This window comes from Brachyhypopomus gauderio, chromosome 8 (assembly GCF_052324685.1).
Source record: "Brachyhypopomus gauderio isolate BG-103 chromosome 8, BGAUD_0.2, whole genome shotgun sequence".
NCBI classification, from domain to species: Eukaryota; Metazoa; Chordata; class Actinopteri; order Gymnotiformes; family Hypopomidae; genus Brachyhypopomus; species Brachyhypopomus gauderio.
The window spans coordinates 17,089,832-17,113,731 of record NC_135218.1 but is presented as its reverse complement, the minus strand read 5'-3'; the positions used below and the strand labels follow the sequence as shown (position 1 = coordinate 17,113,731).

General features: G+C 42.6%; 2 protein-coding genes across 3 annotated transcripts; both read left to right on the top strand.

The window, feature by feature from the left end:
- The first annotated feature begins 211 nt into the window (after window positions 1-211).
- On the top strand, window positions 212-5,264 carry pde6d (phosphodiesterase 6D, cGMP-specific, rod, delta). 2 transcript variants are annotated; one of them, XM_077015034.1, is made up of 5 exons: window positions 212-456; window positions 2,893-2,981; window positions 3,881-4,006; window positions 4,234-4,339; window positions 4,520-5,264. In XM_077015034.1, the coding sequence occupies exons 1-5, from the start codon at window positions 407-409 to the stop codon at window positions 4,599-4,601; spliced, it is 453 nt and encodes a 150-aa protein (XP_076871149.1). In that variant the 5' UTR covers window positions 212-406; the 3' UTR covers window positions 4,602-5,264. The 2 variants fall into 2 exon arrangements, with proteins under 2 accessions (XP_076871149.1, XP_076871150.1); XM_077015035.1 differs by lacking the exon at window positions 212-456 and adding an exon at window positions 478-1,397.
- A 212-nt stretch (window positions 5,265-5,476) lies between these two features.
- On the top strand, window positions 5,477-10,674 carry phb2b (prohibitin 2b). Its single transcript, XM_077015033.1, has 10 exons — window positions 5,477-5,623; window positions 6,503-6,632; window positions 7,104-7,188; window positions 7,292-7,371; window positions 7,911-8,095; window positions 8,395-8,524; window positions 8,615-8,718; window positions 8,807-8,884; window positions 9,089-9,165; window positions 10,220-10,674. Exons 1-10 carry the CDS (start codon window positions 5,603-5,605, stop codon window positions 10,239-10,241), a joined length of 912 nt encoding a protein of 303 aa, XP_076871148.1. The 5' UTR covers window positions 5,477-5,602; the 3' UTR covers window positions 10,242-10,674.
- The last annotated feature ends 13,226 nt before the right edge of the window (window positions 10,675-23,900 follow it).

Sequence of the window (23,900 nt, the reverse complement as noted above, 5' to 3'; positions counted from 1 at the left end):
AAAACATTGGGGGAAAGTGTTTTGTCCCAACTAATCTTCCGTAGTTTGCATCAAGCGGACCTTTCCAGTTGCCACCGGTGACGCGTCCCTTGTCAACTAAGCCCCGCCCTTGTAGTCCTGCCTCTCCACTGTTATTGGTTCATTCTTATCTGGCCTCCAGAGGATAGCAAGGTGTTCGGTCGAATTAGCTGTCAATCAACGACGAAAATCTATTTACAGTATCTTGAAAAGGAGGCTCAAGTGTATCTCTCCAGATTAGCGAATCGTTGTTGTTAAAGTGCGCTATCCAAGTAGCCAGGCAGTCCGCGTTTAATTCTTTGTGGGAGAAAATCGTCAAAGTCTGAACATTTTAGTCGTATTTTGGGGGTGCACTTTTCATCCACTGACGCAAAGTACTTTGGAAACGATGTCTTCGGTCGAAGACAGGGCGAAGGAGATCCTGAGAGGTTTTAAACTGTATCCTTCAAATACCCTGAAACACAGGCTAGCGGCGCTAGCCACACCGACCGCGCTAGACACACAGGGAGCCCGACGCTCGGCTCATTAAAGCGGGCACGACTGCAGCCAGCGTTCGGTCAGAATGGATGAATTAATTTTTATGTACTTAGTTGGGCCCCGTAACGTTAGCTGAACGTTAGGTGTAGACGTACAGCTAGCTACATGGGCTAACTAAGCCAGCTAAGCTAGCTACGCCGTTAATTAGGCAGCACCGACCGTGGAGATATAACGGCTTCACGGCTCTGTCGTTCATGTAGTGGTGGCTGCACACTAACGTTATTTACGATATTTTGTTCCTTTTGTGCGATATACACACAACTTTCTGTGTGTCTATTGTGTGTATGTTGCAAAAAGATGTGTGATTACTTATGGATTATTTAGCAAGTCGTGTTGCAACGTATGAAGCTGCTGGATGCTTGTAGGGACCTGGTTCAGGGAGTGTTGGTCATGTGAAATCACCTCACACCAACTTTTTGCCTGCCTGCTGCTTTGACCTACTTGACCTAATTTCACTGTCGTGAAAGGTTTATGCACTGATTAAGAACATGTTCATCTGCACTGACGGTCCTGGTGTAGTTTTGTCACTTTTTGTCATTTCCTTGTGTATGTACTATATTTATTTGACCTCATTTCAGAAGATGAATGTGTATCTTAAGAGGCTGGTAGCCTAATTCTTAAGTCCTTAAATTACAGGCACAGGGCTTTTGTTGCCTTATACTCCTCTCATCCCTGAGTCCCAACTCTCATCCCAACTCTGAACATTTTACTTATCTTTTTATACTATGAGTTTTTTATCCAAATATATGCAGCATACCATTCAATAATAAAATAAGCTTGAATTCAGGTTCAGGTATCAACCAGTCTAGGAAGAATGATTGCCAGTTAATAATAAAGAATATGTAAGTATTTTTATTATAATTGACATATTTTCTAATAAATTTACACAGTTTGTGAACATTATAACAAATCTATCCTTTGTTAGTTTATCATCTTTTTTTGTGTACATTTGCTGTCTTGCAGTCCTTTTTAAAGCTAACAATCTAAATGTGTCAGTTATTACAGTAATGCTGTAGAAAAACATGTGGTTCACAATTACTAAATGATGTCTGTCTGTGTGGCATATCATGATCCTATTGTATTGTGCATCTGTGAATCTCCACCCATGAGTCCCAGGAGTGGATGCGGTATACAAAGTAACGTCCCCTTAGAGTGGCACCAAAGCACACGTACTCAAATGAGAATTATAATTACGCAAACAAATCTTTAGTGTTCACTCGTTTACACATGTTTCATCATGTAGAGTGCTTGTTGGGTCTATTTGATTTGCATTAAATGCTTTTTGGCATTGTGCTGTGATGGTACTAGATGAGTGTACTAAGCTTAGAAATGTTTGGAAAGAGCTGAATGCTCAACAGTCTGTAGAACCAGCAGCTGTTGTAAGCTGAACATTTGAATGGTGTCTTCGAGTGTTGTCTCAGGTTTAATGTTGCACTGATGTCTTGTTTTTCCCCCACATCATTTAGAGAAGACTGTAAATGGTGTCTACTTGAAACAGTGGGTACCTTTTTTTTTTTTTTTTTTAATATATGCCTCCTCCATCTGTGTGGGGAAGCCTTGAGACTAATTAGGGTGACCCTGTTATTGTTTGTGAGTAAAAGGGTCTCTCCCCTGTGACTCACTGCATAACCAGTGTGCTCAGTAAGTGTGATCTCCAACACCTGTCTCCATTATTCTACTGCTATGGCCAACTAGATCAGCAACAATGAGTTCTTCAGTGTTTTGTGCTATAACTTGATTTTAAATGAAATCTTGTTAAGTATGATTGGTAATTGAGACATAGTTTGAGGGTCTTTTTTGATGTCATTGTGCACATTTTTGTCTGACACCTAGTTCTTGTTAATTAATTAAAATGCGTTTAGAGGACTTTGGATGCATCATGTAAAGACTCATCTAGTCCCTAGATATAGATCCATTAATGGTTGGTTACCAAGGTGAGGGTTTGTGTTGTAGACTGCTGATTACACTTTTCGCCCGCTGTCCCAGCTGGTCTGAAGATGAAGAGGTCAGATGTCACTCACTTGAAGCACCGTAGATTGCCACAAGCCGTTGTTCAGGAGTCTTTAACTTCAATAAAGCTTTAAATAGTGTAGAACCATGCTGTTGCCTGGGCTGGTATAATTGTACGAATAACTAGATTAGAGATAGAAGTGAATAATTTAAATTAGAGGGATAGGATTGTCCTGCTAATAAAAGCTCTGAAAGGGCACTTGTAACCCAATACCTTATGTTTTCAAATCTAAACTTCAACAGAGAATATTGAGTTGGCTAATATTTGCTTTGAATATGGAGGACCTTTCCCTTGTTTAGACTTCATATGCCTTAACGTGTCTTCAGAAACTGGATGAACCTGAGGGATGCAGAGACAGGGAAGGTTCTCTGGCAGGGTACTGAAGATCTGTCTGTCCCTGGTGTAGAACATGAAGGTATGAAAGTTCTTTGCACTTAAAAATATGTTAACTTGCCTGAAACCTGCTTCGATTCTGTTCTAGGACTTGGAGTTCATGGGAGGGTTAGAGGGTTATCTGAGGGTGAATGGAGAGATGCTTCAGCTGCAGACTGAGTGGCTTTTCCATGCTGCTGATCTACCAGTGTATTGTTCTTTATTAGATTTTTCACTTATGTATGCCCTACATTAGTATATCTACTACTGTTTTTGCCTCTGAATTTAATTACAGGACCATAATGGTTCTGTCCATTGTAATTTGGTGTATTAAAAGGCAGAGTAGATCCATGTGGTACATTTAACAAGTACTGGCGAAGCAGGTCTACATTTAGATATTATAGCCAATCAGTTAGCATGCAGAGTTTATATTAGCATTTTAAGTTATCTGGTTGGGATATTATTTGGGATGGGACCTGTAAAATGGATCATGTAGGAGATGGGTGATGAGTTCAGATGCAAGGTAGATGTTACGTTAATATTGTGAGTGGTGAGGCTTGTGCATGTGCTATAAGCATTACAGTGCATTTGTACCTCTCACTTCTTATTTTATTCTTAATCTGGTCTTTGTTTGACTTTACCCACAATTTTGGAAACCATTTATTTTATTTCAGCAGTCAATCTTTAATCTTTTCTAATCTCTTTAATTTTTCATATTTCTTAAAATGAACTTTCCTTCATTCCAACATTATATTTTAATAAATTGTATATAAGACTTTCTGAGGTGATTGATCTCAGGATGTAATAATAAGTTTTATTATTCTTCTGTATCTTATGTGAAGCAATTTGAATTACCTCTATGTATAACAAGTGCTAAACAAATAAACTTCCTTTGCCTTTAATAAGTGTATGAAATATTTTTGATCTTTTTGGCACTTGTAGCTCGGGTTCCCAAGAAGATCCTAAAATGTAAAGCAGTCTCCAGAGAGCTCAACTTTTCCTCATCGGAAAAACTGGAAAAGTTCCGTCTGGAGCAAAAGGTTCTCTTCAAAGGCCAGTGTCTAGAAGGTTGGGCGGAACTTTTATTACTACTGTACCTTCTGATGTTCAATCTTGTGTTTGACCTATAAGCCAGTGTGACGAAGCTGTCATTTCTGAAGTGTTTGTTATTTAAACATAAGGTTAGTGTTAGTGTTTTGTGATTGCATAGCTTTTATATTTATGCTAATATGTACTGAATTTGTTATTGTTTGAAGCATATGGTCTTACATGTCCCTTCCTTGGTCCCTTATCAGAGTGGTTCTTTGAATTTGGCTTTGTGATACCCAATTCTACAAACACATGGCAGTCTTTGATAGAGGCAGCACCAGAATCACAGATGATGCCTGCCAATGTGTTAACGTAAGATTTATAAATTGATGAATATACTGATCAATACTGTTTTATATACTGATGAATATTAATATTTTTAGAAGTATATTTCCTGTTTTAAACTGTTTTATAGCATTTCATTACGCATCTGTTTCCAAGGACTTTACAACCTTAATAAACCATCTGTTTTCTCCCTCCTCCCCTTTGTAGTGGAAATGTGGTTATAGAGACAAAGTTCTATGATGACGATCTTCATGTCAGCACCTCCCGAGTACGGCTATTCTATGTCTGAGGTGGGGAAACGTCCCCTTTAAATAAAGTCATCCAGAAGGACGCACACATTCCTGTGAGCTTTTACGGCCAGAGGAGACTCTGCATAATACTGTTGTCATGGTGCTATGACAATGGTACGAGAGGGAACAATTTGAGCAAACCAAATTTCAGGTCAAATGTTGACACCAGTTATAATGGCATATAAAGACTTGTATATAACAGCAGTGATGCTCATTGCTACCCGTCCATGTACATTTTCATTTGTAACTTTTATCTAGATTTATCCTGCATTGTATACTGCTTCCTTGTCTTCTGTTTCTAAACATTTTCTTCCAGGCTTTGAAGTTAGCTGAACTTGTGTTTTTTATTATTATTATTATTATTATTATTTAGGAAGAACTGTAAAATAGACAGTGTTTAAATACATTATGTATTTATGGATTAAAATAATGATATCCTAGAGCCATGCCCCCTTTTCTTGTGTGTGTGTGCTGTTTCCCAGTCATTCTGTAAAGGGAGCACTAAAAAAACAAGTTTCTTTCTCTGTTCTTTATTGATCTGATCTTAAGCAAGGTCCTGTTCTCAACACTGCTCTAATTCAGTGCTGTCGCCTTGATTTCTATGCAGAACTAACTGGAATTTGTCCTTCCAGCTGGAGAAAATAAAAGTATTTGAAATGCGAGCTAGTTATTTACTTGTAGTGACATTACTAATGTGTAGCTTCGCCTGCTGGGTTGGTCATGTGACCTTCAGGTATCTGGCACATGGGTTTGTCTTAATGTAGTTTAAATGAGAGTTTAAATACTAATTTGAAGGTGAGCAAAATGAAGGAAAACGAAATGTTTTAACATGATTACACTTTATACCAGATATCGATATTGATGTAAAACAAGTGTTAAGGTCAGTGGAATGGCTGGGAAAACAATGACCGCAACATAATGGCAAAGAAACTACAAATCCCAAATCTCCGGTGCTAGAACGGAAGTTGACCGTGACGACCTTGGGTGTTCGTCGGTAAGCATGGCGAATAAAGATCCAAACGTGAGTACCGTCAGTATTACACATTCTGCTATTGCGTCTACCTAGAAAATACGTTGAAGTTCATATATGGCATGTTCATGTAACGGGGTCACAACGTGCTTTAATCTATAAGCATCAACACCTGCGCAGCGCACCCCGGTTAAAGTGTAGCAGATACACATCTAGCTTGGGTAGCAAGTTAAGCTACACCGGGAAATTGTTATTTAAGAGCAAAAATTCTGCATTTCAGATGGTGCTTATCGACACTATAATTTATAGTTAGAGATGCACAACACTGGTAAGGTCAAGCCTGCTTTTGAAACCTACAGAACTCTGGCTAGCTAGCTACGCTAACCAGCTACGTATCTTGCTGTCTGAAGATACCAGACAAATGTAAAAAAAAAAACTGCATCACACAAAAATATTCATGGGGAGACCATTATTTTGAATGCAGTTTGTATAACGGAGTATATACATATATATATTTATCTCCGTTGGAGCAACCATATCTAGCGTCCCTTAGCTATGTAATTGAGAATTTGCTGGCGTTAGGTCAAATGCATGTTGTAGTTTTTGTAGCATAATTCTAATAGATTATGAATTGGATATTTTTTCAGTGCTTCTGAGTGCCTTAGACATTCTCGTATGTTAGTGTTGGATTTAATCAAATAGCTAATTATATTATTTTACTAAAGTAGCTATCTTAGTACAATAATCTGTCCACGGGCATTCAAATTCGTTATAGAATACAGCAGGTGGCGCTGTTTCCTCACTGTGTTTAGAGACCTTTCCGAGGTAGATTGACCCCACGATAACAACTGTTACAGCTGGCACAAACGAAAGGTCTCAGAGTTAATCCATGTAAAGTGGAATGCAGTAATTATACTATTTCATTTGCAGGGGTTCCTTCAGCACCTGAGGGACATTGTTAACCGCCTGTCCTCTGGCTCCAGAGGAGTAGGGATTGGGCTTAAGTTACTTATTGGTGCCGGTGCTCTTGCCTATGGAGTCAAAGAGGCCACATACACGGGTATTTCTGTCTCTGGACTTTCTGTACATCCATTATTTAGATTTTCAGAACCCTACTCATTTTATTGTTTTGTGATGTTTTGACTGTTCAAATGTAAGACAAAGCAATGCGAGTCTGTATCGTAGAACAGGCTGTAATGATTTTGTGGTTTGAAATGCAGATCGTATATCCTTTTTTGCCTCATACTTCAATGAAGTTTTGTGGGCAGACGTAGTTGCATCATCTTGCAAAATCTGTATAGCAGTATTGGCGTGAGCATGAATGATTCTGTTCTGGATCAGTGTTCTGTTGGGTTTCGGTTCAAAGTTAGGTCAGCTCCAGGGATTTTGAAAATGCCTTGGGCATGACAAATTAATGAGACATGGTGTGCGTGTTACGTTTTCAAACTTGTATGTGTATTTGAGTCATGCATGGTGTTAATTCAACAAAACGTGATTATTGTGGGGAACATTAACCGTGCTGTTTCTGCAGTGGAAGGGGGTCAGCGAGCAATCGTCTTTAACAGAATTGGTGGAATGCAGATGGACACGGTGTTGGCTGAGGGGCTTCACTTTAGGTAAAGCTTTTAAATAGTGTTAATATACATTTAGGCTTCACTTTATGAATGTTTTATTAATCTTACTGCTCCCATGTCAGTAATCAAATCTTTATGTTTTAAGGATACCATGGTTTCAGTACCCCATTATATACGATATCAGAGCAAAACCACGGAAGATTTCCTCTTTGACTGGAAGTAAAGGTAAATGTTCTTTATTGTGAAGACATTGCTGATATAACTTTGAGTTGGTCTGATTAGGGTTACTTCAAGTACCATCTTCCAAGCGTGCTTACAAATATTGCTGCTTTTATAATGAACTCTAATGTTCAACATGCATATTCATTATATTTCATATGTGAACCTAAATGGTGTGAAACACATCAGGCGTGGCCTACCATATAATATGCACATATTAATCTCTGATGAAGATTACTATACGTTGCTACTTGAGATAATTGATGAAACTTCTTAAGTCTCCATAGTATACCAAATGATTGTCTCTTATTTTTGCTCTAAGCATTTTTCCTATCATCTGATAATTGAAAAAGTTCCCACACTGACTTGCCCTCTCTAGTGTGTTGTGCTCTGAGGCAGTCTGTTGAATTAATAACCCGAATACTCCCACTGCTAAATTTATAGTCATCATTCCAAATATAGCTAAGTCAGGACCGTACCTGCAGGATTCCAAGAATAAGTCCTTATAATGTTCTAATGTTGACACTCTGTTGTTTGTGGACCAGACCTTCAGATGGTGAACATCGCACTACGGGTTTTGTCACGTCCCATGGCATCCAACCTTCCATTCATGTACCAGCAGCTGGGGACGGACTACGATGAGCGTGTGCTGCCCTCCATCGTTAACGAGGTTCTGAAGAGTGTGGTGGCCAAGTTCAACGCCTCGCAGCTCATCACGCAACGAGCCCAGGTACACGCCCACTGAGCCCAGGTACACGCCCAACGGCCCATCTGCCTGTTGTGTAGTCGCCGGTGCTTTCATCTGGAAAAACTCACATTTGTGCCAGGAAAAATTTGGCTGTGTGTAGAGAACTGTATGTAGATTTTGATTTGAATTCATCTGCAGTGGTGCTTGATACTGTTTTTTAGCCGTTTGATGCTGTTTTTCTAACAAAATTGTACAGATGAGCCATCTGAGTTGCTATATTGTGTTGATTGTCTCCATAGAAGACTCTTACTTTGTATGTCTGTGTGTGTGCGTGATGCCAGGTTTCTTTATTGATCCGCCGGGACCTCTTTGAGCGAGCTAAGGACTTCAACATTATCCTTGATGATGTGGCTATTACAGAGCTGAGCTTCAGTAAAGAGTACACAGCAGCTGTGGAGGCCAAACAAGTTGGTACGTTATAGACTGATATCTACAGCTGCCTTGAATAGTTCTCTGATCAGGATTTTGTACGGCCTACATATTGACAGCCATGTTCTCCAGCCCAGCAGGAGGCGCAGAGAGCTCAGTTCTTTGTGGAGAAAGCCAAACAAGACCAAAAACAGAAGATCATCCAAGCAGAAGGAGAGGCCCAAGCAGCTAAAATGGTATGAATGACACATATACCATTTTATATACATATAAACCATGGAACATGTATTAATAATGTGCCATGGTACTATTTCTGTTTTACAGTTAGGCGAGGCAGTTACGAAGAATCCTGGTTATCTGAAACTTCGCAGGATCCGGGCAGCTCAGAACATTGCCAAAACGGTACCTCACGAATCTTCAGTGATCATTTTGGCTGGCATCCGTACTCGTGTTTCTTGAAGTTTCGTGTTTTATTTAGTTTTAAGCTTGTTTTGTCTCCCCCTCCTTCTTATACAAACTTTAGGATTTCCTTCTCTGTAAATGTTATTTGCACTGTTTGGCCAAGGCTTTGTGATCGTGTCATTTGAATGTCCTTTTCTGTTGCAGGTTGCCACCTCCCAGAACAGAGTGTATCTGAATGCAGATAGTCTAGTCCTGAACCTCCAAGATGAGTCTTTTAACAGGTATGTTTTCAGTTCTGGTTTGGTGTTATTTACCAAGTGAAATAACCCCATCTCAAACAAGTACGGGTATTGGGTAGTAATCGACATTGTCTTTTTGATATTTGATATGGCATTTTCATTTTGCTTGTAATACATAATGCAGATGTTCCTGGGATCTGCTACAGCCTTTCTCCCATTTTGGGGGTCACATCCTGTAGTGCTGTGATTACCACGGGAACCAGCGTTGCCTTCTCCTTGCACATCTTCTCTCGCTCTTCTCTCTGACTTGGGGAATGATGCATCACAACAGCACTATTCTGTCCATCACCATGTCCGGTTGCTTAGTCATTATCATTTTGTTGGTCTGTATCTGGACGTCCCACAGGATCTTGGCGTGGCCATTCACCTCCAGCCACCTCCAGGAGTATATCCTACTTTGACCTATAACCTCAAGCCAGTACTCGGCACAGATGTTTCTGTAAACTATGCCAACCACTTGGTTATGGTGTTCCATGTGTCTAATGATCTTGTGTTCAGAGCTTGTCCTTGATGCCATGATGGTGCCTCTGTGCTGTCTTTGAGTTCAGCCTTTTCTAGCCATTGATCAGCCAATTCCACTATTTCCCAGTAGTTCATACCAGGTGTTTATTCTCTCATGATAGTTTCTGCTCCAGCTCATTCCCGTCCTCCCTGGTATCTGCTGTCTGAAGTTCTCATTAAGCACTCCATCACTTGGGGCCATGTTCCTGATGTACTCCTGGATCCTGGTAGCTTGATCCAGGATATTGGCTCCAACGCTCAGTAGTCCTCGAACCCTCCCCCCACCTCCCTTTACGCTTAGTGTGCAGTCAGAGTGCTGGATTTGGGATCAAACCCTCCAAGCATTGTGAGGAGTCTCCCTGTCTTGATGTCAGAGGCTTCCATCTCCTCCTTTGGTCAGTTTATTATGCCAGTGGGGTATCTGATGACTGGTAGAACGTGTGTTTGTGTGTGTGTGTACGCAAGCTTTAATTGTGGTATGCCTTGTGGACATTTAGAAGGTGGCATTAATGTTTGTGTTCTATTTTTCCATCAGATTGTCACTGGGGAAAAAGTAATTTTCTCAGAGAGGACTTTCAACCCGGAGCTGTCTGTAAGAATTGGAACAATTTTTAAGGTGCCAAGGAAGTCTCTGAATGGAAGTGGAAGTGACTCTAATTCTTCACATATGTTTGTCAGTCTAAATCTATATGATTTTTTGTTGTCATGACCACTGTTAAGGCTCATGTTAGTTATGTAATCTGTTGCTGTACATGAACACACAGTGTATGTGACAGAAATCACAATTTAGTTTGCCTGCTAATTTTCTGTTGTGAAAAATTACATCTTTAGTGCTGTAATTCATAAGATGAAGGCTGGACAAAAATGTAAAAAATAAAAGACCGTCCGTTCTCTGACGAATAGTGAGTGTCTGCTGAATATCGGAGATCTGGTGGCATATTTGACATAATTGTGAAGGGACAGCAGAATAAAAGTCTTTTTTTAATTTCACCCACTTCTCAAAGGTGTGCCTTTCTAACTATTAAGTCTTCATCAGAGGCTTGACATGATCCAATGCTGGAACTTTATGTATATGTTGGCAATGGAGGATGGAAACAGGCGGCATCAATGCACCAAGGCATCAAGGCAGGTTAATCAATAAAACCTAAAATATACTATTAACCTCCTGTGATGTTCAAATTGAAGGGGAACCTGATGTTTGAATCTTTTTGAAGTCTGAGCTGTATGTCTGGGTGAAGCTTTGCCTTCCCTTGGGACAGCAAGTCCTGGCCGAGAACCTGCTGGTCTGCTGGCCTGAACATGTAGCGGCACTGGGAAAAGCATGTGAGGTGTATGCAGATCCTGATTGGTGAAACTGACATTGCCATGACTACACACACAAAAAAAACATTGGCAAAAGCAAAATAAGATGGCTTTAAAAAATATTAAAGGAATTAGTTTCTTCTAGTTTCCCCTTCTCTTAATGGTTGTCTTTAGAACATCTATAGGTTCTCAAGGTTCACATATTCCACCTCCTCCTGTTTAGCTGCTGGAGTTGTTACAACGCTGCTACATACATGTGTCCTTTCCCTTAACTGCAGGAACCAAAGATATCTCATCTTAAACCAGCACTAACTGTGTATGTCTCGTGTTTAGCCTGCAACATCTGTATGTATTGCTTGACTTACACCATAAAAATACTATATTTGTATCTAACCTTTTAAACAGCTAAGAATCTATATCCTACTTAAACCTGCTACATTTCAGTGTCTCTCTCCTCTCAAGCATTCTAAATTTGAGTGTACATCTCATTATGTTTCCTTGAACCCTCACCTGTTGGCTCCCTTTCAGTCACAATTAAGCTGTTAACTCACTGAGCGGATTTTGGCTCGTTTGTGTTCAGAGCATCAGTGATTGTGTATTATGTTTGTGTTCAGAGCATCAGTGGTTATGTATTACATTTGGGTTCAGAGTATCAGTGGTTGTGTATTATGTTTGTGTTCAGAGCATCAGTGGTTATGTATTACGTTTGGGTTCAGAGCATCAGTGGTTGTGTTATGTTTGGGTTCAGAGCATCAGTAGTTGTGTATTGTGTTTGTCTTAAGAGTATCCTACTCTTTTTCCTGTTGTTTTAGGATCTCCCTAAGGCTTCTATACACACCACAGATCATTTTAGTATATTTATAAATATACCATATACCACCTTCAAGGGGTGGAATGAGAACACGTTAAAAATAATGTATTCCTGTTTTTGTTTCCCTGCCGTGTTCTGTGAGCGTAACAGTTACGCACGAGTCAACATTTTATTTGTTGGCAGAGTGCATTTGGACATGATTCCCACAACAGAAGTAAACATACCTAAGGTAAGCAGATAAAAGCAGCAAAGTTGCTAACTGTCTGCACTTTTTAATGGATCATAAAGGGTTCCATTAAGGCTCTATAACTGATCTGTATTGTCTCCATTATAATTGTCATGCTAAGCGTGTTGCGCGTGTAATGATGGAGACGCAACTGAACATCACTTGTGCGAGCCGAGCCTTGCCTTTCGTGCCACTAGGTGGCGCCAAACACTAGTCGTATCAGTGTCGGACGTCACTTGAAACACAATTGTAGGCGGGGTTTCAGATTTATGGACTGTAGCAAATTCAAGTGCTGTTCGCGAGCTGGATCCAAAGCCGCGCCGCACGCTTGTGTTCAACGTGAAAGGACAGCATGTGTTTGCTGCCTCGGGTTTCTAAGGCATGTATTCATGCGTGATGGGCTCCTCACAATGCATGTGCAATGAAAAGCTCTTCTGAGGCAAGGAGGCTACAGAGCCCGTGTTCAGGAGCAGGCACACTCAAGTCCTTGGCCTTAAAATAAGTACGCAGAGTTGCAGTTCTAATGTATCATAGGTGTCGTTTGATGTTTACGAGAGGGTTAATTGTCGCTGTTTGAACACTGAATTACAATAATGAAGACAAAAACTGAATTACTGTTATGACTGTTGTCCTTCACCTGAACACACGAGGGGAATGAGGTGGTTGTTGGCCGTGTTAAGGTGCCAGTCCTGGCGGTGTCCTCCCGCTCACGAGCTCACTATAAAAATAAAAATAAAAAACACCCAAGGCGAGCTCAGCTGGTGTGTTTCCATGGAAACTCTGACCTCATGCTGCGACAGGCAATCTGGGTTAGTTGTCATGGCAATCCATTGTGACATCAGATCTGAGCTCTAGTTGCTATAGCAACACACCTACCGGTTCAGGAGCTATTTCTGTGTGACGCTTTTAGCCAACAGGCAGAAAAGCTACAATGTCAAATGTGTATTTGTGGCTGTGGCTTTGATTGTTACTGCCCTTTACTAAGCTAGCTCGTGTAGTTTCTGTTTTCCTATGTCGTATTTTACAATAGCCTTGTGCCATTACAGTTTGGACCTCCCGAGTACAGCAGCTCACTTTGAGAGGCTATTATCTTTGAACATGTTTAATGTTTGTAAGCTTGGCTGTTCAGTTTCAGTTATTGCTGATGGTTTAACCTGACACTGGTTAACCTGACAATAACTGCTAGATGGAGCCACTGGAAGCCTTCCATTAATGTTAGCCTTTTCCTTTCCGTCTTTTCACTCTGCTTTTTATTTCTATTTACAATTTTCCCATGTCGTAAAACAGATGGCTTTGACATCAGCTGTGTTTATCACTGTGTGTGATTTTCTGTGTGTGTGTGCGTGCCTGCGTGCAAGAGAAAAACAAGTCAATTTCAGCAGCAGAGTGTATTCTGAAGTGTCCCTTTATGCCCTTCTTGTGTCCTCGGAGTTCTCCAAGGAGACTGAACACTGCATGCAGTTCATCTAAAGCTGGCATGGTGTGAGCCATAGGATGGTCAAAGGCACAGCCTTTAATATAGTCCTAGTTTACCGACTGACTAACCACCACAGAAATTCAGATTACTGTCATTTATGCAGTAATTTCCTTTACCTGGTTTTCTTTGTAAGCAAAGATAGTTAATAGAAAGCCTGAAGACCATAAACCCAGGGACAAGGTTTAATGGTGTGTGTGTGTGTGTGTGTGTCTAGGGGGAGAGGGCGAGAGAAAGAGAGACAGACAGACAGACCACATCGCTCGGTGACAAGATCACGTGTATAGTATGTGCCAGCATGGTTTCTCTGGCTCATTAAAGGTGTGTGTGTGTGTGTGTGTGTGTGTGTGTGTGTGTGTGTGTGTGTGTGTGTGTGTGTGTGTGTGTGTGTGTGTGTGTGTCAGAGGGCTGGATGATGGGGCCTGCATGGTGGAGGGGCATAGTGCAGGCCCCTCCCCTCTCTCCTCCCTAGCACAGTGATAAAGGAGGCCCCTGCATTTCCTCCTTCCTGCTTGTCCTCCCTCCCTCCTCCGTCATCCTGCACATTTCTCTTCCACTTTCTCCCCCTTTATCGTCACCCTCTCATCCTCTTCTTCCTCTCTCCTTCCCTGTTTGCCTCCTTCCTCATTTACCCTGTGTGTGTGTGTGTGTGTGTGTGTTTGTGTGTGTGTGTGTGTGTGTGTGTGTGTGTGTGTGTGTCACCATCAAAAACCACATTGGGACATGCAGAAGCTGGATGTGTAAACAGGCCTAGCCTGATTCAGTAGTTATCCTGGCCTCGGTAACACATAGTGCAGTGATCTGGTGCATCCGTCTTTCTTTGCCCTTTCTCACTCAGAGTAGCTGCTAAAACAGTTGCTCTGTGTCAGGGTTTGCATGCTGTAATTTGTGCATGTGTGAGTGTATGTGTGTGTAGAAATGTGTCAGCATGCAGTTTTGAGTGGTCTTCATCATTCTTTTAGGTAAATGAATTAACCTCCCTGACCCCTGCACGCCTCTCTCTGGTCATTAAATGGGATTGGGGAATTGTGTTCTAGTTCGGAGTGCATTGCTTGTGGCATACTCACAACAGACCTCACACACATTGCTTGTTTTCAGCTGGATTTTTGTCTGTCTACTTAATAGTACATAGAAAGGCTGTTGTGCAGATCCCTGCAGTAATTTCTGAACAGAAAAGACACTGATTGTGTTGTTCCTAATCAGAATACACTGTATGATGAATGAATGCTAGGAATTTTAAGGACCAGAATATTCTAACACCTTTTTGATTGCCCTGAGATGTTGAGGAGAGACTGATTTCCCTCCTGCAAATCCTTGTTTTTCTCATTTTGCTGCCTTTTCCTATACATGAGCTAATGCAATGTGAAGTGTTTTATGGGATTGGATGATTCACCAGAAAGAACCATGCAAGAAAAAATTTGAAGATAGTGGGAAAACGGAATTGAATAAGCTATGTATAAAACGAAGGCATGTATACACTATAATTTTATTAAGCCCCATATCTCCTAAAAAGCTCAAGTGTGCTTTGAGAATCTCACCTTCACACAGCAGCTGTTTGTGTGCGTATGTGTAGGAGAGCTTTCTGTTGCATGGTCTGGCTTCCTAGGGCTAGGATGAGGAAATGAGTCTTGAGTAATGTCAGCCCATGTGCTCTTCACTGGAAGTCCCTCACACTTTGACAACCACAGTCTAAGCCTGTGGGCCCTGCAGGAAGTGTTCAGTCTGACCTGTCTGCTGATGCCTGATCCAAACAGATAGGTGATGATGGTGATCCAGGCTCCTGTGCTCTCAGACTACTTATGTGTGTGACGTTCTGGCTCATTCGTGGACAAGCGCAACATTATGCACCAGCTCTACGCTCGCATCATAGTGAAGAGCTTACGTTGTCTCCACATCCCAGTCTCGACCTCTGGCTGTTAAATGATAGCCCGGCAACCGAGCCGCAGCATGGATGGGGGTGACTAAGTCGTGGGCTGCTTGCGGAGTCTCTGCTAAGGAACGGCTGAGGCTGGGTTCACCACAGCTCCGTCTCCCCAGAGACACGCCTGGCCGAGTGGTCATTAATCATGCTGTCTGTAGGCGGTGTCTTACTCGCTCACTACTGACCCGCCTATATACACTGCTATCAGCTCTCTCACACTCTCTCACAATTTTACACACACACACACACACACACACACACACACACACACACACACACACACACACACACACACACACACACACACACACACACACACACACACACACACACTGTCTGTCTGCCTGCCTCTCTCTCTTTAGCTTTCTCTCTCTCTCTCTCTCTCTCTCTCTAGCTTTGTTTATCACTGTCTGTCTAACTATCATTTTCTCTTCCTGTTTATGACCTCTATCAGTACTGATGCCTTTACCTTTCCAAATGACTTCATGTCAGTTGCCAAGTTATCGGTACACTTCTGTCACATGTTTGTATGTTAAGCTTACCATAATCTGCATGTGTTATAAGCCCCATATGGTGAGCTTATACATCACTGGAAAACTGTATGTTTCTGTAACACATGTCTATGTACCATGTTTCCACATTTCATGTTTCATCTCCAGATCTTAATGAACTCAAAACTAAATAAATCTCTTATTTAACAGTACAGCTTTAATCAGTACAAAACAAATCATGGTTGCTTTTATTCTGCTGATAAAATGTCTATTCTCAGAGAGCTATTTTCTTCTCTATTAGGGCTAAGACTTTTGCTGTACTGATTTTTAAAAGAAGAGAATGGGAATATCAACTTGAGAACTGGACCAGGTATGTGTGTCTTCACCCTCATGTTTACAAACCATGACCAGGTATGTGTGTATTCACCCTCATGTTTACAAACCATGACCAGGTATGTGTGTATTCACTTTCACGTTTACAAACCGTGACCAGGTATGTGTGTATTCACTTTCACGTTTACAAACCATGAACAGGTATGTGTGTATTCACTTTCACGTTTACAAACCATGACCAGGTGTGTGTGTGTATTCGCTCTCATGTTTACAATCCAAAACCCTTGCACAGGATATGCCGTGAGGGTGAACATTAACTAGTACCCATCTTTCCCCTGTGTGTCTTCTTTTAACCACGATGGTTAGTCATGTAGAGTTCATGTTGTGACGAGGTAACTGAAGCGGACTTCAGGGTTCAAATGTTTCAGTGTCTCTCACTTGGCTGGTTGGAACAGGCCTTCATGAGAAACAGCCATAGAATCTGGTGAATGTTCAACTATGGACAGCTACCAATGTTCCTACAAAAGCACCATCATCACTTTCTTTGTCTGGGCTGAGTGTGTGTGTTATATGTCATTTGTCTCCAGAATGCTCAGTGAAGGTACCCGTCATATTAGGAGCCGAACTAACTCCATAACCTCATCTTTGAGTTGAGATGTGAATTACTGGAGGTGAAAAGGATGTAATTCATGGTATTTGTTTCTAGCATTAACTCTTATACTGAACATTAGATTCATATAACACCTTCTTCAATACACTGACTTGCTTTATAACACATTCAAGACACACCAAAAGAATAAAAAGATACATATGCAGTTAACATATTCATGCCCATGAATCACACATCACACATGAAGGTTAAGGGGGTGATCTGTACCGGAGTGCCATGCCTTCGGTCTGGTGGCCAGAACACGTTTAGTACACCCAAGGCTAGGGTTCAAGACGGCGTGTGGTTGGACCTCTCATCCTTTGCTCCACCCCTTTCTCTGGTGTACACCACTCACATCGCAGAAAGCTAGAAATAGGAAAGGTGCACAGTGCATCTTTTGTGTCATCAAACATGAATATGTATTCCTCCCCCCCCCTTCCCCCCTTTCCCCGTAGACTCCTGTCTATCAAACATCCACATTTCCCAGGATTCTCTTTCAAGTCTCTCTTTGTCTCATTATCTGGTATCCTCATTTATATGATGTTGTGTCTGTGTTGCCAGGGCCAGCAGAAGCGTTGAAAAACATATTATCATCCTGTCAAACCGTACAGGAGCTTTGAACATGCCGAGTGCTTTCACCGGTGTCAGTGTGAGTAAGAGAAAGTGAACTGTAGAGTTTAATTTGAAATGGATACCAGTTTGCCCTCATACCTTGGTACTGAGTCACTGTGCAAATAGAGGGGTAGATTTTAGCTTAAGCAGAATATTCATCATCAACTCCAGCTTCAGGTGTGTAGAGAGTATTTTTTCCCTCAGCACTAGGTTAAACTGCTTTGTGGGGCTGTTCAGAGGTCTGGAAAAAGTCAAACAGCAAATACAGAATCTGTAGTCAGAACCAAAGCCCTTAGAAAGCTAATAGGGCAATATGAGTTACATATTGTAATATGCATTTCCAGTGTTATAATACTGACATTCTACTGTAATAAAAAAATATATAGTTAGCAAAATATGCACAACACAACAATTCCCTTTCTTGTTTTTAAAATCTCTTGAAGGGTGTTTAGTCGCCTGGGGTTTAATCATAGCTTGTAATGATAATGATAGCTGTTGAGCCTCTGGCCATATGTATAAAATGAAGCTGAAAGAAGTGTCTTGTTGATTAACTACTGTTCATCTGAATAGGGTTTGTTGTGTTGAAATGACTGGTTGGTGTGCTCTGTTGTCTAACATAGTATGGTGCATACAAAAGCATGTTTTCAATTTCAGTGCTGTTTTTGGAGGCACTTAAGCCTTTGGTGTGTTACATGACCATTCATGAGATCCTGACTGGTACAGCTGTTTAAAAACAAACTTGATTTCAGAGGACACACTGAAATCACTGATCAAAAGGTTTAATTTAGTGGATTCTATTTGTCGATGTTTATACTCATCATTGAAGGTAGCTCTTCAAAGCCTGAGAGAAGGCTACCCTTGCTCTGTGTCCAGCTGCTCTGAAGGGCTCTAATCCTGATTTAATACTGTGTTTACAAAAAGGAAGAACATGTTGTAATTTTTTAGCTCAAAATGACGGGTTTTGACATTTAATGATGGCAGCTGTTAAATGACTTGTTCTTGTGGGTCCACACTTATCTGATTGAGGACAAGACAGTTAATATTTAACAACAATAAGTGGGCGAGGGACTGTTATGGTGGTATATTTTTTATGTCAGCTATATCTCTAAAATGTTACATTTGTAAAATTTTAAGGCACCGATAGTTTAACTCACTGAAAACTGGATATCAAATTACTTTCTTTTTTATCTCTAGTTGTTGGGGAGACGGAAGTTGGTGGTGAGGGTTGTTCTCCAGTTGAACGTAATTTGACACCTGTTATCCTTCTCAGAAGTGCATTGCTTCCACCACCACAAAACGAAGTGGTGTGTGCTGTTAGAAGCTGTTTGTTGGTCTAATATTAGTTGCAACTACCTCTACAGTTCAGTTGTGGGCCAGTGCACCCCTCTGAACAAACATATATAAAGAGACAAGGAAATATGTAGAGTCATTACAGAACGCAGGTCAAGCCGGATTGGTGCTGTTCTTGATGGCATTAAAATGAGAAGGGCTGAGATGGATGATACACAGCTGTTTCTATCTCTGCAAATGTACATTGTAGATTGAGAGAGACATTACTTAGGAGAGATTGATTAGCTTTGTGCCAATACTCTGTGTCCTTGTGAAGGGTTTCCTGTGTGGCTCTTAGATATATGTGTCACGCTACGGTCCCCGAACCCTTCCTTTGGGGCGTGTGTTAACGTTGTCTGCGTCTATTCGTCTGCGTCTGTGTACCTCCGTGGGTGCGGGTGCGTCTTGTCATTATCCGTCTCACCTGTGGCTCGTCTCGTCATCACGTGGGGTTGATGTGGTCTGTCTATTTAATGTGCGTTCGCGCAGTGTCTTGTGCTCGTCGTTGTCTAATGTTTGAGTCTACACGTTACGTGTGTAAGTGTCTGTTTAGCGTGCGCTATTGCGCAATAACCTGTATGCATTAAAACGTGTCGTTGTGCCTGTGAAGCTGGATTTGTGTCTCGTCCTTCGCCTCGCACCCAACGTCACAGAACGACGAGCCGTCAGAGACACAACAAGCCATGCCAGGCTACACCACCCGGCCAAAGAAGGGCAAGAAGCCCAGCAAGCGCCGCCATGCCTCTGCTCCTGCCCAACACCGCGCCGCCACCGTTACTCCCGAACTTATGGAGCAGGACCCTTTATGCAGCATCATGCTGCTCCGGGCTCGGGAGGCCAGCACTGGGGAACTGGCGGAGTATTTCCGCCAGACCGCGGTGCGGATGTGGAGGGAGCGACACCCCTCTCCCACCAGAGACCTCTCGCCCCTGAGGGTCGGCTCCCTCGAACTCTGCTCCACAGAGAAGACCCCTGAGAGCGAGTTCGAGGGGGAGGAATCGGAGGGCGAGGAGGAAGAGGAGGATCAGGCTCCCTCGGTTTGTTCCGCCTCCACCGTGGACTACGGCGAGGAGGAGGATTACCCTCCCTCCGTGTGCTACGCCCCCACAGTGGATTATGGTGGGGGAGAGGGGAACGAGGAGGACTACCCACCGTCCGAGTGCTCCGCTCCTGCCGTGGGCTACGGCGAGGAGGAGGAGGAGGACGACGACGACGATTACCCTCCGTTCGAATGCAACGCACCGGCCGTGGGCTACGGTGAGGAAGAGGAGGAGGAAGACTATGATTACCCTCCGTCAGAACGCTCCTTCCCCGCTGTGGGCTACGATGAGGAGGTGGAGGAGTTCGAGTCGGAGGAGGAAGGCAGTCCGCCTCCCTCTGAGTGTTCCGCTGGGACTGTGAAGGGGAGGTGGACACCAGAGATGGTCCCATCCTCCGATCGTTACGGTGGAGAGAGGATGGACTGCTCCCGGGGTGGCAGCCCGGAGCAGTCCATGGAGTGGGACCAAGGAGAAGAGGAGGAGGAGATGGAGACCGCAGGGGATCTCCCAGGCGGTCCGCTCGGGGCGTCTACCGGCCGCGCTGCACCCGGCGCCTACGCCGGTCGCGCTGCACCCGGCACGTCCGCCGGTCGCGCTGCACCCGGCACGTCCGCCGGTCGCGCTGCACCCGGCACGTCCGCCGGTCGCGCTGCACCCCGCGGAGGGTCTGCTGCGAGGACCGGAGGAGGACCGTCCGCTGCAGCACCGGCAGCTCCCGATCTCTCTCCCCTTATCGCTCTACTCCTGGCGCGTAGTCTGGCGCCTGTTTCATGTTTGTGTATGCCAGTGTTCGTAAGTCTTCCCATTTGTGTGCCTAACCCGTTTTTCCCTTTCGTGCCACTATGTGTAAGTGTACCTGTGTGTGTGTTTGTGAATGTCCCGTTAAATGTGTCTAACGTGTTTTCCCCCGTCTTCCCAGGGAGGGTGTTCTAGACTGTGCGTGGCGGACTCTCCGCCGAGGGCGGTCATCCCCCAGACGCAGGACTGGGCGCTTCAGATCCGCCCATCGACGTGGGTTCGGGGCACTCAGTCCTGTTGGCACCCCGGGACGGGTAGTGCCCTTGGTGGGGGCGTCTGTCACGCTACGGTCCCCGAACCCTTCCTTTGGGGCGTGTGTTAACGTTGTCTGCGTCTATTCGTCTGCGTCTGTGTACCTCCGTGGGTGCGGGTGCGTCTTGTCATTATCCGTCTCACCTGTGGCTCGTCTCGTCATCACGTGGGGTTGATGTGGTCTGTCTATTTAATGTGCGTTCGCGCAGTGTCTTGTGCTCGTCGTTGTCTAATGTTTGAGTCTACACGTTACGTGTGTAAGTGTCTGTTTAGCGTGCGCTATTGCGCAATAACCTGTATGCATTAAAACGTGTCGTTGTGCCTGTGAAGCTGGATTTGTGTCTCGTCCTTCGCCTCGCACCCAACGTCACAATATGTTCCAGGATCTCCAATTTATTTGTCTGTGTAGGTCATAAACTTTGGTGTACCTCAAAAGTCCTCGACCCAGTAAGATACAAAAAATATATGTTTATAGTACTTTTTATTCATACTTGTGTCAAGTGTTTTGTCCACATTAGTCAAATTAATCTTATGGTGTCGGTAGGAGTTCCAATACAGGGTGTAAGATTTATGTTCCTATAGAGTGTGCAGATATGGGAAAATATAACTAGTGTTGGGTTAATGCCTCTGTTTCTGATATTTTGTTTTATTTTCATTTCAGCTGGTTTATTGGATTATCACTTACTGTGTCAGTAAGACAGGTATGACCATATGAGATCTTACCTGATTGATATGAGATCCAAATGAGACCTTACCTGATTGATATGAGATCTAAACGAGATCATGCCTGATCCATTTTAAGATCTTACCTGATCCACAGGAGATTGCACCCAATTCTAGAGCAGAATATTTTGGCTGTGCAGCCACCACCTGTGGGCATCTCTATCCTTGACATTTATCCTGTCTGCCTTCCCATCTATGATCCTATACATTTTACATCATATTAGAATCATTAGATTTTTTTAGGTGGGCTGGAGATGCTTCTCCTAAATGAGAAAGTGAAACCAAGATTAACAGACGAGTGGACTTCTTCCTGTTTTTTACGTACGCTCCCTCAAAAGGACGTAAAAACATGGGGCACGGCCACTTACTGTAGCGCAGTGCAGTGAAGTGAGATGGAAATGAAAGCATTACAGTTACAGGCCTTTTGAGGATGTGAGAGAGCTTTCCACAGCCAACAGCCCACTTCCTCTGCATGTTCCATTTGCAGGCAGTCTCATCAATGTGATGAATCTACTCGCCCCGTGTAGCAAAGATTAAATAGCAGCGGTTATGACAGCCAGTAAGTCTGCCATGCTTCAACCCCCCTCTGAGTACTCCTAGAGAACTGAATATTCATACTAAATTTGCCCAGTTTTGTGCATTTAAATAGCAAATTTAGGAATGCTGTAAAAATAAAATGCCAAATGTTGTGTGTGTGTGTGTGTATGTTAGGCTTTTCTGCTTTTGTCCCCTTTTTTGCATGTAAACAATCTTCACGTCTGAAAAAGTTGTTTTCAGGCCAAGTTTGGGTTCAGTTAGGCTTAGCTGCTGGATTAATTCAGTGACTACTGTTGTGTCTCCACCACATAACACTGGATATGATACGAGTCAGATCTACTCAGGTTCTGAGCAGCAGTTTCCACCTGCAAGTCTCCCCCACCTGAATAAGGTCAGAATAAGATAATAAAATGATCATTTGTGCAAGATAATGAAAAAGCATCTTTAGGTTGAAGTTTGGTCATGCAAAAAGAAAATGATCAAAATTACTAATCTGAAATGAATGAGGGAGAATTTCAGATGGTGGTGTCTGGAAATAACCATAAGGCAAAATCCCTGAGAAAAACATGTCATGATTCAGACTGAACAACTACCACAGTATTAAAAGTTCATAGTTGTGTTTATTATTCCTAACGGTTCCGACTGCTTACTGAGCAAGAATACATGTCATATAAGGGAAACAGGTACTTTTCAGTAAATAAATTAAATAGGTGTGGTTTATGTTTACTTTTAAAATATGTAAACAGTGCCAGCTCTATGCCAGTGTGCTTCATACAGCCCCAATACTAGACATGTGTTGTGGGCACAACAAATGTCCCCTTTACACAAAGTGGTGTTCTTCCTGGTCTCTCCCATAAACATAACTATGCTCAAAATATCAAAATATATTTACAGTTTCAATATTTTCATTTGCACTTTGTGATTTATAATGCACAACACGAAACGTGTTTCTAATCCTTCCTGTTAAATTATTAATTTTTGATCTATTACGATAATAGCACAATGGTTTAGCTCGCTGTTTATCTCTAACCTGCTGATAATAAAATGCTAATGGACAGTGCTGCCAAATTACTCATAAAAATATGTTTACCAACGGAAAGACAATAGCTGGTATTACTTGTTTTACTTGGGAAATGTTACAGTAATTTCTCAGGAACACTGTGTACAATACAGTATATTCCTTTGAGAAAGTATGCCAACCTCAGGCAGTATTAGTCAACTCAGCAAAAAGAGGCAGAGGTGACTGGACCACTAGTGCATTTCATTCTACAACACCTCTCATGGTCCCTGACCTTGTGTTTTTGATTTGTAACACCTGAGGGCTCTGTAAAATATATACTGTCATTTGGGCCATCTCCTCCTATTGCAGTCCAGATTCACAGTTTTTTTTTCCCCGCTCTGTTTATAATTCAATTGCTTCGACACCAAGGGGCTTTTGTCAACAAAGGTCTATTAAGAATGAGACATTTTGTAGCTGAGTGAGATCATGTGCACCTGTAACAGTTAAACTTTTATATCCACACCCAAAACGTCCAGTGAACTCCCTCATAGTCGTCCCTGACACCGCAGACGCTTGAGCCCTTCCAGGCTGGGAGAAGGAAACAGGCAGCGTCGTCACTACACAGCAGCCATAGCTCCTGGGTCATGTTTGTGCAGCATATTTAACTTCACACCTCTTTCCCTCCCTCGTAAATTCCTGGCGATGAGGAGCTGTAATT